The sequence below is a fragment of the Cyrtonyx montezumae genome, unplaced genomic scaffold (genome assembly GCF_038088225.1).
Source record: "Cyrtonyx montezumae isolate F1298 unplaced genomic scaffold, pur_monq_1.0 scaffold_3, whole genome shotgun sequence".
Taxonomy (NCBI): domain Eukaryota; kingdom Metazoa; phylum Chordata; class Aves; order Galliformes; family Odontophoridae; genus Cyrtonyx; species Cyrtonyx montezumae.
The window spans coordinates 50,814,823-50,833,370 of record NW_027072034.1 but is presented as its reverse complement, the minus strand read 5'-3'; the positions used below and the strand labels follow the sequence as shown (position 1 = coordinate 50,833,370).

Sequence of the window (18,548 nt, the reverse complement as noted above, 5' to 3'; positions counted from 1 at the left end):
GAGTACATCATAGGAGAATTTTCTACATTAGTCTCCAAAATAAAGTTCAACAGATCAGACTGACTGTAGCTACATACCTTCCTCATCTAATGCTGGAACTCTTCTCCATAATAAGGGAAAGAAGTGGAGCGAAACGTACCATTTCAAACTTGGGAAACACATTGCTTTGCATCTGGTGGCGGGAAGATATACTGTGTTATCTTGAATAAATAATCTTTTTAATTTTTCATGATCAGAGTTTAAAATCACAGATATAAGTACTCACAGATGAGTACCAGTGTCTTCAGGGAAAGACTTTACTGGTGCAGTTGAAGTTTGTCAAGCACATACAGAGTAATCTGTAATTAAAAGACTAACCAAGGCAGAGAGATTTAAGATATAAATTAGTTGTGAGGACAAGTGATTAAATTTTTAACTGTATTGCTATTTTTTAGTTATTGTATTTAATATATTTAATTGATTGGAGTTCTAATATTCCAATTATACTAACACCCAATTCATGGCTTTGCTTATACAGGAGGTCTACTTCTTCTTTGCTTTTAGAAAAAAATGTTTCTGAGTGTAATAGATGAACAGTTTGGAAAGTACAGAGTAATCTGGTAGACTGTAAGAGAGATGTTCACAATGGTGGTAAATTTTGTTGCTAAATCCTTTATATGTTTATTTTCTTGCTCTTTTACTATGGTAGGAGAGGGAGGAAGTAAAAAGCAGGATTCAGATTCTGGAGAAAAATAGTTGTTTTTATTTAGCCTCATTTCTTTCTTTCTTTCTTAGAATTGAGAACAATAATGTGAGGAAATATATTTCTGTAGGGCAACATTCCTGCCTTATATTTTCAGCCAGTGTCAGCAAAATATTCTGAGTGGAAAGAACTGTGATTTCACATCTATTCTTAAGTTTGTAAGCAGTGTGATTGGTTAGGTTAGTGCCATTTGAGGGACTGTTCCTATCACTGGGAAATCATTGTTTTTACCTTTAGGAAATCACCCCCTTCTTCTGCATGGACTGTGCTCTGCCTCTCCTTGCCCATAAGTTTAAGGAAGCCTGGTGATTACAATCAATGAAAACATCTATCTACTGCTTTCTGTTGTTTTGGGGGGAATAAAAATGAAGAAAAATAAAACCAATTCTATTCTAAACACTAATCTAAAGCAAAATAGCATTCTCTGATGGAGGAATTGAAGGAGCTTAGCATTTTGAGAGGGACATGTGATTATTGTAGTAATTTAGAATATAAGATATAGGGCATCCAAATGGCTACTGAGAAGCTTTTGATAGGCAGCATTAAAGTAAATACGGAAGAATTTGTGATAAAGCATATAACGGTTAGGAGCCATTGTTTTAAGGAAGTAATGGTATTATTTTGTTTCATTGTGAGCTACCTTTTAACATATGCTTATGCATCAAAAGCTATAAAACCTTAGATAATATTACATTATTCTGTCATAGATCCATAACAAATAATAAACACACTTAATACAATATGCTTCATACTAACTGGCAGTTCCAGAATACTTGCATGTTAGGTGTTGCACAATTAAAAGTACTGACACAATTTGTTATGCACAGTAGACAAGGTAATAAAATTAATTGAGGTACTCCAGGCAATGATCTGTTTCCTCTGAGTACAGTTTATTTATTCACTGGTTATATCAGGAGCTCTTAGAATATGAAACGTGAAAAGGTTATGAAACATTATTTCTAAAGTAACAGTGTTTTACCAGAAAATTGATTTTATTTTATATTGTTAATTCTCCTGATTGTCAACGTTGGTATGCCTTGTTGCCATGAGTGAAGCATAATAAGAGGATTAATGTCAACACCAAGAATGAAAGCTGATAGTTGTTAACATTGCTAAAGATAGTGAAGAAATCAGTACTTCTCATGGAAGTAAGTTTTGAGCTATTGGTTTTCACCAATTCACTCTGAAAAAAAAAACAAAACCATTAGGATTCTGCCCTTATTGTACCACCTACTCAAGTAATTATTTATTTTCACTTAGGAGAACAAGCTTTCTTCAAAACAGGATAAATGTGAAGATTTGGACAAGTTTCAGTTCTGAATTAGGATATATACATATATACATTTAGGACATGAAATTATCTCTTTATCATTTTGGCTTAGAATCTTCTAGCAAAATTTGTGATGTACCGGTAATGGCCATTTTCTTGCAGACATCTGAAAATGATATATTAACACTTGATAGATATGTTCTGAACTGTGAATTTAGAGAGTTTTAAAAGAGGGTCCCTTGGATATTTTCAGATGGGTCTCAGTAGGGTATTGTATTGTTGAAAGTGACATCTGTTTTCTCTTAGGAAGCATAGCTCTGCTCACTCTGATCTTGTACTTGCCACTTCAGTTATGTGAAGAACAGAAACATTTGTTTGCTCTTCTGTGGCTTGAGTTATAAACTCAAAGTTTAGATACTGAAATATTAATGAAAACTGAATAACTGGATATTTTCACATATAGCATAACGTTAAGAGGAATATAGCTGTGAAAGGAAGAAGAGAGGAATTAATTAATACAGATTTTCATCAGATATGCAGTCTTCTCTGAATCCTTGAAAAAAAATTACAGGGAAAAGTATTATTATGTACAGAGACTTCATGAGTGCATTTCCCCTTGTAATTGTAATCTCATGTAGGGATACTTTAGAAACTGGCAGCTGAAAAGAAACGAGGAAAAAGTAAAAATGATCTTTATTTATCTTCCCTATCAAAGTAATAGGAAGTGTCTTCCAGGTTCAGAGGTAATTATGTACATAGCATCAGGGATGTCTGTTCTCTCTTAGCAGTATACAGAATTTTTGGAACCAAAGTCACATCAGGACAGAAGCAAATTTTGAAATACAGCATAGTCAAAAGCTTGTTTTCTGTATATGTGTTTTTTTCTTGGTGTTGGTAGCATTCATTATCAATGGGTCCAGTTATCTTGCTGTTATCAAGATATGCCTTACCATTCAGGTTTATGGTGCCTATTCGTATATTGGTGTATATTCATTAGACATGAAGACATTAGTCATAAAACTGTAAGAAAATACAGTGGTTCTGCAGCAGTGTCTTCAGATGCAGACACACCAGAAAACAACATCACTGATGGATCTTATTAAGATGTGTCTAAATGTTGTTACCTCCTTACTCTTTAAGTTTTATTTTAGATCCTTGCTCAGTCATTAAGCTGTGCCATCTATTTTCCTGGGTATGGCATGTATATGTAACCATTGCAACCACGACAGTTATTATGTCCCATTAGTGCAGAGTTTCTTATCTTTCTGCATTTTTGCATGTATTTTTTGAAATCGTGTCTTATTTTCCTGGCTAGAACAATATCCTAGAAATAGAGCCTATCCAGGAATCTACTGTAAGATACTGCATAGTCATCTATTTACAAGTGGCACTGAATCAGCCTTGAGCTGAATCCTGAATAATGATTGCTGAAGAACTATGGAGTTCCATAGCAGACATGATCTCCAATTAATGTGATTTATGATATTGTGTATGTAATGGTAATCATGAAGTTTATTATAGTAAGTTTTTGGTATTATTTTATATAATGCTTTTAGCCATAATTGGGACTGTATTTCCTAAGTTCTACCTACAACAGTTGACCATGAACTTTACAGTGTTGTAGCCCTCATAAGGAATTTTTCCTGAAGATTGTAAGTACAATGTATAACCAAGATAAGTCACGTCAACAACATCTTAAAAATCACAGAAGTATCACACTGAAGGCTTTTGTTTTATTTGCATTTAAACTTGGTTTTAAGAAATATAAAAACACCTGGAATTTTATATGTTTATAAAAACATGGGTTTTGTTTTACTAGTTAACTAATGTATGACTTACTTACGGTTGATGTTATTAAAAAAGTTCTTTAATATGTACTTGATTGAGATGTTTATTAATTTTCTGTTCAGTATCAGTTCTGTTGTTATGTATGTCATTGTATGGCATGCCAAACCAAACCCTGGCTGAAAATAATTAGGAAGGAGTATCACATGGTTTCTTGACTCTGAGTCATTGCTTAATGTCTATTGATGGACACTGTTGGAGACAGGGGACTTTGCTATAAAGTACTTTGGTCTGATCAGCATTGTTATTCTTAAGCACCTTTGGTATTTCTAAACTAGCATGTAATGCAAAACTTACGTATTGTAGTATTAAAAACATCAAAATAACTGTGGAAGCTAGTTCCCATACTCTTGAAAATTACCTTTCAACAAAAACCACACAAGTATCTAATATATTAAAATCGAATTTGAATGCAGACAGAACTTTCAAAATCAAGTTATGACACATTTTCTTCTTATAGCATTTTTAGATTTATGTATTATGTCGCAACTTTTTGCTTTATTCCCTTTCTTGTATCATAATGCACTTTATAATTCATTCCCGTTGCAACAAAAATACCCTGATAGTAACCTGAAATTCCTTCTCCATTGATGTGTAGCATCTGCATGTTCAGCATTGTTATTTGATGATAAAACATTATTTGGATTTATTAGCTCTCAGCATAGAAATTGAACTGTTTAAGTACTGTAAACTGATATACTCCTTTTTGACTTCTAAGTGTTGAGCTTCTTCTCTTGTGTTCTTTATAGAGGGTCTGAATGCTGACAGCATTAGACAAGCTTCAGAGCAGCTGAAAAGTCGCTGGATTGAGTTCTGTCAGTTACTGAGTGAAAGACTGGCATGGTTGGAGTACCAAAATAGCATCATTGACTTCTATTCCCAGCTGCAGCAACTGGAGCAGACAGCAATTACAGCAGAAAACTGGCTGAAAGCACAACCCACACCAGCAACAGATCCTGCTGCAGTAAAAATTCAGTTGGAAAAATGCAAGGTTAGAAATTCTTCTGTTGTTTATTATATTGTACTTCCTATGTTTACCAACAGGTGCCCAGAATATAGCCTACACTATTTCTTGCAGCCTAGAAGTCCAGATATACCCTGGGCTGTATTAAAAAAGGTGTTGCCAGCAGGGAGAGGGAGGTGATTATCCCCCTGAACTCAGCTCTTGTGAGGCCTCTTCTGGAGTACTTTGTCCAGGCGTGGAGTCCCCAGCACCAGAAAGATGCAGAGCTCTTGGAACAGGTCCAAAACAGGGCCTCTCAGATGATCAGAGGACTGGAGCATCTCTCCTATGAAGAAAGGTTGAGGGAACTGAGCTTGTTTAGCTTGGAGGAGAGTCTCCAGGGAGACTATTGTGGCCTTCCAGTTTTTAAAATGGAGCATGTAAACTGGGCCGGGGGGGGGGGGGGGGTGAGAATTGGGGGGGGGGGTGAGAATTGGGGGAATGACTATTTACATTGGTTTATAGTGATAGGACAAGGGGGAATGGTTTGAATAAGACAGGGGAGATTTAGATTGGATGTTAGGAGGAAGTTCTTCTCTCAGAAGGTGGTGATGCATTGGAACATGTTGCCCAGAGAGGTTGTGGATGCCCCATCCCTGGAGGCATTCAAGGCAAGGCTGGATGTGGCTATGGGCGGCCTGCTCTAGTGGTTGGCGATCCTGTCCGCAGCAGGGGGTTGAAACTGGATGATCTTTGAGCTCCTTTTCAACAGAGGCCATTTTATGATTCTGTGATTTCAATACATGAAAATTGTTCTCCTTGTGTTTCCAAAATAATTAATGAAGGATAATTATTCAAGGAAAGGAAGGAATGGTAAATAAAGAGGCCTAGTTATATGATTATTTAAAATTCCAAAATATTTAGTTATTTTAGGATATTTGTATACATAAAGTTAGATAATTAAACCCTTAAACTTTTCTTATTTTTCCTTTAAGAATCTATTTCTATGATACTTCATTAAGACATTTTTACTCATTATCTCTAGTTGTAAAGATCTGAGCCTGAAAACTGTTTTCATGATCAAGTCCAAAATCCTACCTTTATACATCTTATCTGTTGTATGCTCTGCATTATGGTAAATGATTGAATTTGTTGTCAATAGGAGGAATATTTTTCCCTAATCGTAAGACAGAATTCAATAGTTGTACAAAAACAGTCATGCCAATTCAGTTATAAACCTCCAAAATCTTTTTCAGTTATGTGCTGCACTATTTTATAAATTTACTCATCTTTCTTACTGTGGATAACCATTTGGGTAGGTATTGTGTCATGAAATCCACTCTTTCCTGTGTATCTTGGTTTTGAATTGCCATGTTGGAGGCTTTCGAAGGGGACAGAAGTACAATACCTATTTCAGAAGTTTGATCAACCCTTGAAGAGGAGTTTAAATGTGGAGAGCTCCTTACGTATGCATTCATTTCCTATCTAATACCTTTTGACATACAAATAATTTGTAAATTAAGATGCAGTAACCAATGAATAATTTTGTTACATGCTTTTAGATGCTTGATTCTACCAAATCTCTGCTTCCTGAAGCTTTCAAACTTAAACAGTGATTGAGAAATATATTTACATGTTCCTGCTGTTATTCCTATGTTTGCATGTTTCCAAGAAAGTTGTGTGTTCTCTTGTGAAAAGCTTCTGTTTAGAGAAGCTTAATAAAAGATGTTAACTTTTCTCACTTCTTTTTACTTATTAGTTGCTAGCGTTACTGTCTATACAAGGTCTCCAGAAGATAAAATAGCAGAACTTCAACCTGTAATACATTATTACTGTGAGGCAGCTGGAACTGCATGCAATCTAACAGAGATGGATTCAGGACTATAGGAAATTTGGAGTTTCTATCTCCCCACCTCCATATGAATTCCTCAGACCTGGAATTTGGATGTACAATCACTTTAGTACTGCATTACTAAAGAGATAATGCAATGTGAAAGTTATTTTTAAACAATGGCGTCATATTGGGAACAAGAACTATAGATTGATTAGAAATGATCAAAAAATATTGGTGATATTTGTTTTACTATTACTGACTTTGAAAGCAAAGTAATTTTGCCTTGTGAATTCATGACACTGGTGATTTCATTTGGAGCACAGCTTTATCTTTATTTTCTTTTTTTAATCGAAACATACAGGATGAAATCATCCGGATGTCAACTCTTCAGCCTCAGATTGAACGGCTAAAGGCTCAAAGTCAAGCTCTGAAAGAGAAAGAAGGCCCAGTGTTTCTGGATGCTGACCTTGCTGCTTTTACCAGCCATTTCAAACAAATACTTGCTGACATGCACACCAGAGAAAAGCAACTACAGACCAGTGAGTATTCATGTCAAAAGGTGATTTTGCCTGACTAGAATACAAACAATGAACATTTAAATTTTGCCTTCCTAGTTTTATAATTGTTTCTCTTGCACTAACCAAGTGGTACAATTCAGGTGATCTTTTTGCAATTGAATTAGTTTATCAGAAATTATGATAAAACAATATGATAACAAGGAAGGGTACATTATTCAGAATCAAAGGTTATATTTGACGTAGTTCTACCATCAGATTTCCCTCTGACAGAACTTATATGGACAGATTTTTTTGATACATTTCATCAAAATAAAGCTTTATTTAGTTAGGTTGTAAGACAGAGCTCTCTATCTCTGACAGTAGAGAGATAATTTAATTTTGGGTGTGAATGTCCTCTAGAGAATTGTCCGGAATAGAAATTTAACTCCACAAAACTCATCAAACTGAAGACTTATTTTAGGTTGTCTAGTTTATCATCATGTGCTAAAGTGTTTCTTTTCTTAAACATGAAATATATGATTGCTAGTTAGCATATTATTTGTACTAGTTGTAGGAAAACACATTTTTAAAAGGGACAGGATACTTTACTAAAATTGAAGGTGATTTTATTATTGACCTACATGCCAGTGACTACTATGCACTTCACATATTTTGTTATGAAATTAAATGTCAAGTATCAGATAAAAATATTAATATTTCGCAACAGCAGAGATTATTTTTCCCCTACAGCAGTGATACCTCTAAATAGTTGTAGTGTTTTGACATTAGATAGAATACTAGCTCCTTCTAGTGGATCTTTATGGTATTATTTCTGAGTTATTTCATTGAGAATTATTCTATTTTTAAATAAGGGTGTTTTTTTTTTTTTTTTGTTTTTGTTTTTGTTTTCTCCAAAAACACAGCATTATTGTGCTCTGGTAGTTATTTCACATATGCACACACACAAGTAGAAGAGATGGTGATGCATAAGACAACTGAAAAAAATACGATAAAATACAAATATGCCATAGCAGGTGATGGAAGAATAAATTGTAGAATTTTGGTTTTAAGGAGTGTAACGTTTATATGTGACACTGAAGAAGGCCATGAAATTGGTTTTATATATATATATATATATGTATGTATATGTATATGTATGTACATGTATGTTTAGTGCCACACTGCTGGCATTATAATACTCTATTGGAGTTAGTTACCATCCTACCTAGGAAAATGCTAAATTCTTAATGTATTATCTCTGTATAATTTTGTGTAATTACTGTTTCTGCTTTAATTGATTTTACTATAGGAAGACCTCATAAACTAGTCTGTGAGCCTGTAGCTTATAAACTAGATTGTAAGATAAGTAGTGTTCATTATCTGAATTATACTATCACAAAGCAAGGGTTTTGCATGAGTTTTCCTGGCTGTCATTGTGTGTTTTCACTCCTGTACTGCAAAATGCTCCTATTTCCTGACCAGCCACAGAGGTAGCTGTCCTTCAGTGGCAGCACAGAACAGATCAGGATGAATGTCCTAAAATGGTAGAGTACAGAAGTCTCTAAATTAATATTTTTTAGTGTCCTGATCTCTTGTTCTTCCTTTGTGTCTTCTCTGCATGAGAAGACCTTAAGGTTGGATATTAGGAAAAGGTTCATCTCAGAAAGAGCAGAGAGGCATTGGAACAGGGAGGTCTTGGAGTTGCCATCACAGGAGATGTTCTAGAATTGTTTAGTTGTGGCACTAAAGGTCATGTTTAGTGGGCATGGTGGGAATGGGCTGATGGTTGGACTAGAGTATCTTAGAGGTTTTTCCAACTTTAACTACTCTATGATTCTCTGATTCTACCTTCATTTAAAATGGTTCAGATTTCAAGATTTTTTTTTGTGTTACATCATTATCTTTCTGGCAGATAAAAATATTGTGATATGTTCTGATTTGTTTACAGGAAATATTTTTCTGCCCAAATGCGTGTCTCTCAAGTTAGTTTTGTTTGGTGTGGCTTTTAGGTTCGTGAGTGCTTAGAAGCTGCCCAGTAGATTTTCTTAATAGAATATGAAAGATGACATCAGCACTTCTCAAATGTTTTCCTCCATGATTTGATTAGTATTTCCATTTACCAAAAGTATATTTTAAAGTCAGTATTAAGTCTATTTATTTCTTTGCCTTTTTTCACTATTTTACAACCTCATAAAATATAAAATTATATAATATAAATGTTACCTCATTTTCTTTAAGAGTGTCTGTATACTCATAGGTAATTTTTCCTTCTGAATATGATATGTCCATCATTCCATCCCTCTCTCTTGCCTGAACTCAATTAGAGTCATTTCTGGAATACCAGTATATGGAAAAAAATAGATTGTGCTAACCTGTAAATATTCAGTAATGGGAATTAAATAGACAGTCATGAGAGCAGTTTTAATAAAAAATAATTTGTTTTCATGAGGAGATTCTTAGTTTTATAATTACCCTGGTAAAAAATGAAATCTTGAAACTAACTGGTGCTGTGTGGTAGATTTCTATTATGGATTCTGATCAGTCTCTCAGCGAAGGAAAGAACTCAGTAAGTACTCTGTGGTTCACATAAGTCCTAGGTAGTGGTGATTCATTCCAGAATACATCTTATTATGTGTCTATACTAGTCTCTTCTAAAATTTTGCTGTTTGTAGACTTGCTGCAATGAAATGTTACCTAGCTTCCTTGTAGAGCATGTTCATACCTGTTCTCAATTTGTCAAGACAATTCTTCATACGGAGTTTTGGTGGTATCATTAGATCTTTAAAAAGTGACATAAATTAAAAAATAAAAATAAAACAAAAACAAACAAAAAAGCTTTTGTGGCATTCTGTATCGTGTAAAGATTCTTTACACTCACTGTTTACTGCTACTTTGCATGTCTGCTTTTCTCCCACAATATTTTAAAGAAGACTGCATTACCTAGAGGTCATGCATCTCAGTCTTGACATAAATTTATAAGGCAAGAAATCACAGTAACCATAAGAGTAAGATAGCCATTTGATTTTTTTTTAATCATTTGTCTGACTTTGAACTTTGAACTGATTACATTTTCCTGCTTAATATATCTTAAAGATGGGTTATAAGTGGCAGTGAAATTGTTATGATACATATAATAATCTTTTACCAATCATTTTGTACTTGAGTAAGAATAATGTTTATCGAATGTCCTATAAATTTCAAAACTTCAAAATATCCTTAAGTGCTGAACTAAGATTCAATATTAGTAATATTAATTTATTCTTGTTTTTGAGGTATTGTGTTAGCTTAGCTTTCTTTTAATTTGCCTTCTGAGCTGAAAACAGAGCACCTATGTTTACGACAAATTATTATTTTAATAAATAGCATCCAGATAATTTAATTTTCTGTTGAATCGATTTCCTCAAATGATTGTTTCTATTTAAATAAGGAGCAAACAACTTCTGAAATTAATGGGTATTAGATAGCGTCTTATAATCTGTAGGTCACTTTGTTCTCTTCTTCCACTATAAAAGTGACAATTTTTAAGGATAGGAAATAAAATGACCTGAGAATTTTAGATCCACACAAAATTATGTATTGTTGTCCTAGATTTTGAAGAACTGAAAAAAGGCTTCCTTTCCATTTCTTTTAAGAGATGAATAAATTAGAGAATTAGAAGTGGTGGGGCAATTGAGGAATAACATATTATATAAGATTCTTTAAGTTTCCACTTTGAATGTTACTGGTGAAAAACATGAGAGCAAATAATCTCTGTTTTAATGAAGTTATAAATGTAAAGATTTTGATGCATTGCTTCAAAATCAGTAAAACAAAGTTCTGAGAAAAATACATTGTGATTATAGACACTGCAGTTGCTAATAAGGAGATTTTAATGGGAAATACAATTGCAATTACAATTGCAATTTTATGTAGACAGTTTGTTTCAGGCAGTACAGAAATTCCATGGGTTATCCAATGCCTTTATTTTTTCAAAATCATGTGATTAAATCAGTGGGATTTGTCCTGACTGAAGAAGATGGACATTGTAGCATATACAATGGGATTTGGTAGTTGCTGAAATAATTGTATCCTCATTTCATTTTTATTTTGCAATAAGAATTTTCATCAGGAATTCTGTTCACAAAATAATGAAGATCTAGTTTTGTTGCAGCTTGGGTAGAAAACATGCAAAATCTTTCTAACTACAAATTTAATTTATTGTATAACATAACAGAATGCATGTTAATCACTTTATTCATCATGTGGGCATCACTCTACAAACAGTTATGTGACAAAACAAATTTTCTAATAATGAACTGGTCTGGATGTGTGTGTATATTATAAGAATGGGGAACTTAGAGATTCTTACTGCCTGTAATGATAATAAATAATAAATATATATAATAAAATATAATGAATATATAATAACATATAGCAAATAATAACATGGAATAAATAATATAGAATATAATAAATAGTAATAAATAATATATAATAACATATAATAAATGTGTGAGATTTTAGAAAGCTGAAATTACATAACAAGGAATTCACAGTTGGAGTTTGAACATCACTGACATCCTGAAATTGGAGTAACAATATCGGCAGTTGTTGAGTGCTATCCTAAAATAAGATGCTTTTTTGTGGAGGAAAGCACAGATAAGTCATTAGAAGAAAAATCTAGCTCAGTAAAAGATACTGAAAGCTGTTATTTCATTACCAGTAATCTGGAAAGTGGAACAGGAAAACTGTTCACCAAACTTAAAAGTGTTTTTTTTTTAATTGTATACTTTCTAGCTTAATTGGGAACTTGATTAAATCAACATCTCTGGTCCCTCTTATTTAGTCCTGCCAATAGCAGTGAACATCATTAGTTAAAAAAGAAAAAATAATAACAATTCTTGAATGTTAACAAGTTGTTCACAATCTCTCAGCATATGAGTTTCATTCACTTTGTTGGAGGATACAGCAAATCATAGTTACATACATAGCTACTTAAACTCAAACACCAGTTATAAGCTTTATTTTTCATTTGAAGGAGAAACTTGTGATTTATAGAAGTCAAACATTACATCTTGAAAACACTCAATTCCATTTTGTATTGTGAATGATAATGCAGATTAAGAATTGTATACTTCTTTACTGTATCTGAGCTGTTAGTATCTCCATGCATTTGGAGTGATGAGTTTAAATGTATTCTATTCAAAATAAGGTGTTTTGTTTGTTTGTTTGTTTGTTTTTTAATAAATGTGCCACAGACAAAACAAAATAGAACTAAGGAAATAAAAAGATTTAAAATGCTATTTCAGTAGGCTGTTAACAATGTTGATGGTATGGATGGTGTTTCCAAGCATGTATCACAATTGCTTTTTGTGTGAATAAAGCACACTAGAAAGTATTTTTATTTTATATTATTTTTTTCTCCATGGGAGCAAGTCTTATCTGTTTGTAAATCTGCAGTTGTGTGTAGTAAATTCGATTGAACAGTATTTCAAGAAGAGGATAGTACACCATACAATGTGTTATGTTCTACAAGAGAAACAACTTAAGTGGACCTGGTTTTATACGTTGTGGTAGTGTCATGCTGACAGTATAAGTTTTTCAAGAAACATTCTGTTGATAACTAAAAAAAAAAAAAGAGTTGAATTAAGCAATGCATTCTGGCAACCATTGTTTTAAGAAAATACAAGCAAGCTTGCATTTGTCTGACAAAATTGCTTTTTGACAACTATTTCAAATTTCAGTACAGTTCCTTGTGAAACACACATTATAATCTTTTTTGAGCTTTTGTATACTTCGTTATTACATAGCACAAATGGAAAATGTTTCAGTGAAAAAATCATGCTTTTTGTCTGTACTTATCTCTATAACTGTTGAGGGCAGATGGAGTATCTCTGCTAATGAGCTGCTAGTGTGTGCTACAGATGTTATCTATTTATGGCAGCTGTAATGTTGTGGTAATGACCAGAGGACAATAAAATTTAGTTTTAATGTAGAGGAGAGATTCATCTTCTAATTTTTTAACAGATGTCCTAAATAGAACTTTTTACTTGAAAAGAAACATTAAACAAACATGGGCCATAAAAGGGAATGCTGTTTCCTATTACATTTCTGAAATTAGATTTTGGGTTAAGTACAGTGGTTTGTATGTTGATCTCTAAACACACATATTTAAACTCATTTAGCCATATAGGTTTTCATTAGACCTAGAACAGGAGAGTCAAATGATACACACCTGATAAAATGACAGATATATATCATAACTATTAGAAAGAGTGCATTTGTTCGTCAAAAGTTTTCTTCATTCTATTGGAAAAATCTGTTGCTGACATACTGTGTCTCTTGCAATCTGTTGCAAAATGTCTATTGACTCCAGTAAGGCTATGTCCTTTGTCAAACATCTTATTTCAACAAAACAAATAATGAAGTGCAAAATGATTTTCTTTCCTTTTCCTTCCCCACTGAATGCAGTTTTTGACAGTTTGCCTCCTGCACGCTATAAAGACACAGTGACTACTATACTTTCATGGATCCAGCAGTCAGAAACTAAAGTTTCCATGCCTCCAGTTGCAGTTGCTGAATATGAAATGATGGAACAGAGACTCAGGGAGCTCAAGGTGAGTGTTCAGACTGTGGAAAGAATGTCTCAAATGAAAAGTTCAAAGGACCAGTTGCTGAAGAGTCTACTGAACCTTTGGATCTTGAGTGTTTTATATCCATTAGAGATTTAGCCAAGGACTGCAGAAGACAGTGGATAGTTACTTCTGCTATCTTCCATAAGTTAAAGGAAGAAAAATATTGTGCATAACCTAAACCAATTTTATAATATATTAAATGTGTTAAGGAAGAGCATTTTGGGTCCCCATGATGCATGGAATATTCCTTTTGTAATAGTTTTATATGTTATCTATATATTAGGTTATTCCACTTTTTTCTCTTCACGTGAAACTGTTTGTGCTTTGCAAAATGCACAGTGTGCATCATTTCATCTCAGATTTACAACCAGACACAAATGTGGGACAAGGTTTGCCAGTAGGTAAAACCTTCCCTGCATTTCAGTTTGTTTGACACTGTCTTAAAATCTGATGAATAACGAGCATGTTGTTTGATACAAGTAGCAATTAACACAGAAATAGAAAATAAAATATAGAAACAAGAAGCTAGATGCAGTAGATTTGGGATAAGAGGTTGTCTAACCTCTAAATCATAAAAACAATTAATAAATTTATTCTCCTCCATTTATAGTCTGATTGTTTTAAAATGGACTCTTCAGGATCTTAGGAAATTCCTATTTCAAATTATTGAAGTATATCCAAATTACCTTTATAAACAAGTATAAACTACTCTGGTTATATTAGTTAAACTAAAAATTCTGCAATGTAGTTTGAGAAAAGCAATTCCATATACTTTAGTAGTGTAAGTCATTGTGGTTTTAGCAAAGTCAAACTATGTTTAGAGTTTTCAGTCCTTGCTCCAGTAGTCTCCTCTATGGCTAAGAAAAGTTTGTTCAGAATTGCCCAATATATAAATCAGAATACTGTTTACTGCATATTTCATAGGCTCTACAAAGTTCTCTGCAAGAACAGCAAAAAGGCCTGAGCTATCTCAACACAACTGTTGAAGACTTGTCTAGAAAAGCCCCTGCAGAAGTCAGCCAGAAATACCGATCAGAGGTTGAGTTGATCATTGGCCGCTGGAAGAAGTTATCATCACAGTTGATGGAACACTGCCAGAAACTTGAGGATCTTATGACTAAACTCCAACGATTCCAGGTTAAACAGAGTTATTCAGCTTCCCCTGAAGTGGCTTGTGGCCATATGAATAGCACAGCATACCCTTCAAGAAATAACATAAAATGGAATATCAAAGGAGTATATAAAGTTAAAATGTAATGAAATGTCCACTTAATTTTGGTGTATCCAGGATTTTACTTAAAATTCTAAGTAACTTGAATTTCATTGAAATTGCTATTAATATTTGTCTACTTGCTTTTTCAAGGTAGCTGAAGTACTTCTTGTTGTAGCTGGAGTAGCATTAACCATACTGACTTTAGTAGATTCATTTACATAGTTAATGGCATTAGTAGCATGGTAGTATCCTGGCAGCAGTTGCCAAAAATTAACGTGCCTAACTTGCCCAGTTATGTGATTTTGAGGTATTTAGAATTACATTATTGCAACCTTACATTATTGTTGTTTTTTTTTTAACTCTGTAAATTTCCTATTTATATTTATAAATCACATGTGTCAGCATTACACAAGTAAATGATGTTAGTGTGTAGGTGGTATCAGTCACTTAGATATTATAAGCTTTAAAATAGGTCCACTTTTAACGTATTCTGTTCTATTTCCATATAGTTTTGTATGAAATGTTTCAGATTAATTTAGAATAGTCAATCACAAAACTGGATAAAATATACTTTTTGTTTTTCAGTATCTTTTTCTCTCCACACCCACATAAATAATTACTAATTGTGGATATGGTAAAGAACATTCTGAAGGCTTAAGTCCTACAGTCATACTCAAAACTGTTCTCAAGTGTGTCTCTCCTCTGTGCTGACCTTCTCTATTTCTGTTCGTACTTTACAATATTTTAGTCCTTGTTCTTGATTTCCTGATAGTAAAGTGTGATACTTGAGTAGTATTATGTTATGCATTATATATTATATTGCATATAACTGAGTAGTATTATGTTATGCAATATATATTATATTGCATATAATGCAATAAATAGTATATGAGCTAGAAGTCATATTCAGCTTAACTGAATTGAGTTTTCTAGTCAAGGTATTCTTACACTTCAGCTTCTATAGAAATAACTTTTTAGAGTAGAAATAAATACTCATTAATTTCTTGGATCTTCCTGAGTATTTAGATAAGCAATATACATATATTAAAAATAAAAAAAAATGAAGGAAGGAAGATAGGAATGAAGGAGTAGTAGTATTTGTAATAATTCTTTGAATTATAACTTAAATCTCCATAGCTACATCTCTGAAGTTTGAGTCTGGACATTATGTGAAGTTGAATTGTATTGCAGGTTAACTTTGGTCTCGAGAAGAGGGGGATAAACTATAATGGAAAAGTTACTGAATTAAGAAAAGGTGGTGAGATCACTCACCAATTACTTTTAGGGACAAAAGAAACATGACTTGGGGAATATTGATTTAATTTATTGCCAGTTAAAGTAGAATAGAGTAGTGAGAAAAAAAAGACAAACCTTAAAACACTTTCCCTTTTCCCCTCCCAGTTTTTTCCTAGACTGAACTTAATACCATTGCTCTTAGCTACTCCTCTTCCAATGATGCAGCTCATGGGCTTGGGAACTGGGACTTATGCTTAGCCCATAAATCAATCAGGAAAGTTTTGCTCCATTGTGGACTCCTCCTGTGCTGAAGCTTCCTTCAGGATATATTTGCTCTGACATAGAGTTCTCCATGGGATGTGGGGACATTCTTTCTCCATTATGGTCTCTTCCACTCTCATCTAGCACCTTCTTCCTCTCCTTCACTGACCTGTGTGTTGGTGTTCACATTTCTTACATTTTTTCTTACATTTTTTCTCTCCTCTTCAGCTTTGGAGCTTGCTGTGCCACAGAGGCTACTCCTAGTTCTGTGCCCCCCTCCCTAGTACCAAAATAGTGTTACCTATACCCAGTAGTATTAGGAAAACTAAAAGCTTGATTTTATTAATAGTATAGTGATGTACTTGCAATTGCACAAAACACATCCATTTTATTGTCACAGATTAGTCTTTGCAGTAAATGCTCTGGTTCTCTATGTAAAAAGTATATTTCTACTTGAAGTTTATTATGTTTAAACTCTGTAAGAGAAGAAACAGATAGTATTCATTTGAAAGTGAGTTTTCTTATTTCCCCAAGTCTAAAGTCTACAGGCCCACTGTTCCTGTAGACAGTTTTTGAAGGAAATAAGAAAAAAAATGGCAGCAAGTAAACAACGTATGTCACATTGTGAGGGGTTTTTTTGGTTGGTTGTTTTTGTTTGTTTGTTTGTTTTTTAACCCTATATGAATATTTTTTCAGGACTTACTGTCTTTAAACCTAGCTACAGAATACTAGTGAGCTATATAGGCGAAAGCCACAATTATTAGCAGGGAACACACCTATTTTGTCAAAACAGGATGGTTTTGTTCTTGTCTTATCTTGTTGATGGTGTTCTAGAGGATGGCAATCCTTCCCACAGCAGGGAATGTAGAGTTGGATGGTCTTTAAGGTCCATTCCAACCCAGTGCATTCAATGATTCTAAGGCTGTGTGATCTGATTGTAAAATTCCAGTTGTTATTGTTTTTGTTTGTTTGTTTGTTTGGTGTTTGTTGTTTGTGTGTGTGTGGTTCTTTTTTCTTTTGGTCAGAAGCTTAGAGATTCAATCACTGTTCTTAAAAGGAGAATTACCTGAACATCATGGCCATGCTCTGCAGAGCATGTATTTTCAAAACTACCTTAAGTACCGCTGAATACAAATGTTTGCCTTTTATATTTGTTGCTGAAATTGCTGTGGTATACAGTTGATATAAAAATCAATGTCTTTTCAAGTCCTTGAATGACTTGCATTCCAGACAATTGTTTGAGCTGTTGCAATTTATGGAATGCATCTGCAAGGGATATGTTGAAATCAGTGTTGATAGGAAAAATGCATTTGCAGTCTGATTCAAAATGCAGATCAGACATTCAATCTTCACTGGTAGCTGGAGGGGTGATTTTTTTAAAGGAAATTTATCAGATCTATACTTTGCAGCAGTAATGAACGATAATTGTTCTTGTAAAGGTGAAAATTTTCATATTGAAATAGGATTCTGAACTACTTTTACTAAATGATAATTGAATGTGCAGTAGAGACTTCAACAATGTTTTTGTAATTGCCCTTCTGAACTATACTGACAATTTCTACATACTTATTTTTATAAAATTCATTTTCCAGTGTAGCCTGTTTTCATTATATATATCAAGCACATTAGGAAAATGTCTCCGTTAGTTAACTACCTGGTAATACTTGTTGAAGCATTTTTGATGCATTTTGGGGCACAATTTGTGTTCTAATGATCTATTTTTTTAATGTTTAAATTCAGTTTTGTTTTCAGCATAGAACAATGATACATTTTTCACTTTTTGTGAATATGATTTGATGGACAAATGTATTATAATTTTCCTTTGACATATTTGCCATTTATCTTTTCAACATGCATCTGTTTAACTTATGTAGCATTTTAAGTTAATTTTAAGTGACAATTTTTAAAGGACGGTTTACATTTCTCATTGACTGCAAGAATAAACTCTTTAATCTCTAGGACTGAGCAAAGCTGGATATGGTCCTCTTGGCAGATCATCAAATTCTACATTTAATGGTCTTACATTATCTATGTAATGCTTCCATGAATTGGTAGTGTCCCTTGTTTGCAAGCAGTTGATGTTCCATTTTTTT

General features: G+C 33.4%; 1 protein-coding gene across 10 annotated transcripts in view; it reads left to right on the top strand.

Moving 5' to 3' along the window:
* Nucleotides 1-18,548, top strand: part of DMD (dystrophin) — a 961,436-nt gene that overhangs the window by 323,925 nt on the left and 618,963 nt on the right. For all 10 annotated transcript variants that reach the window (XM_065741536.1, XM_065741534.1, XM_065741531.1 and 7 more), the window contains exons 20-23: nt 4,607-4,848; nt 6,996-7,173; nt 13,582-13,727; nt 14,670-14,882. In XM_065741536.1, the coding sequence (XP_065597608.1) occupies nt 4,607-4,848; nt 6,996-7,173; nt 13,582-13,727; nt 14,670-14,882 (779 nt within the window). The remainder of the gene's footprint in view (nt 1-4,606; nt 4,849-6,995; nt 7,174-13,581; nt 13,728-14,669; nt 14,883-18,548) is intronic.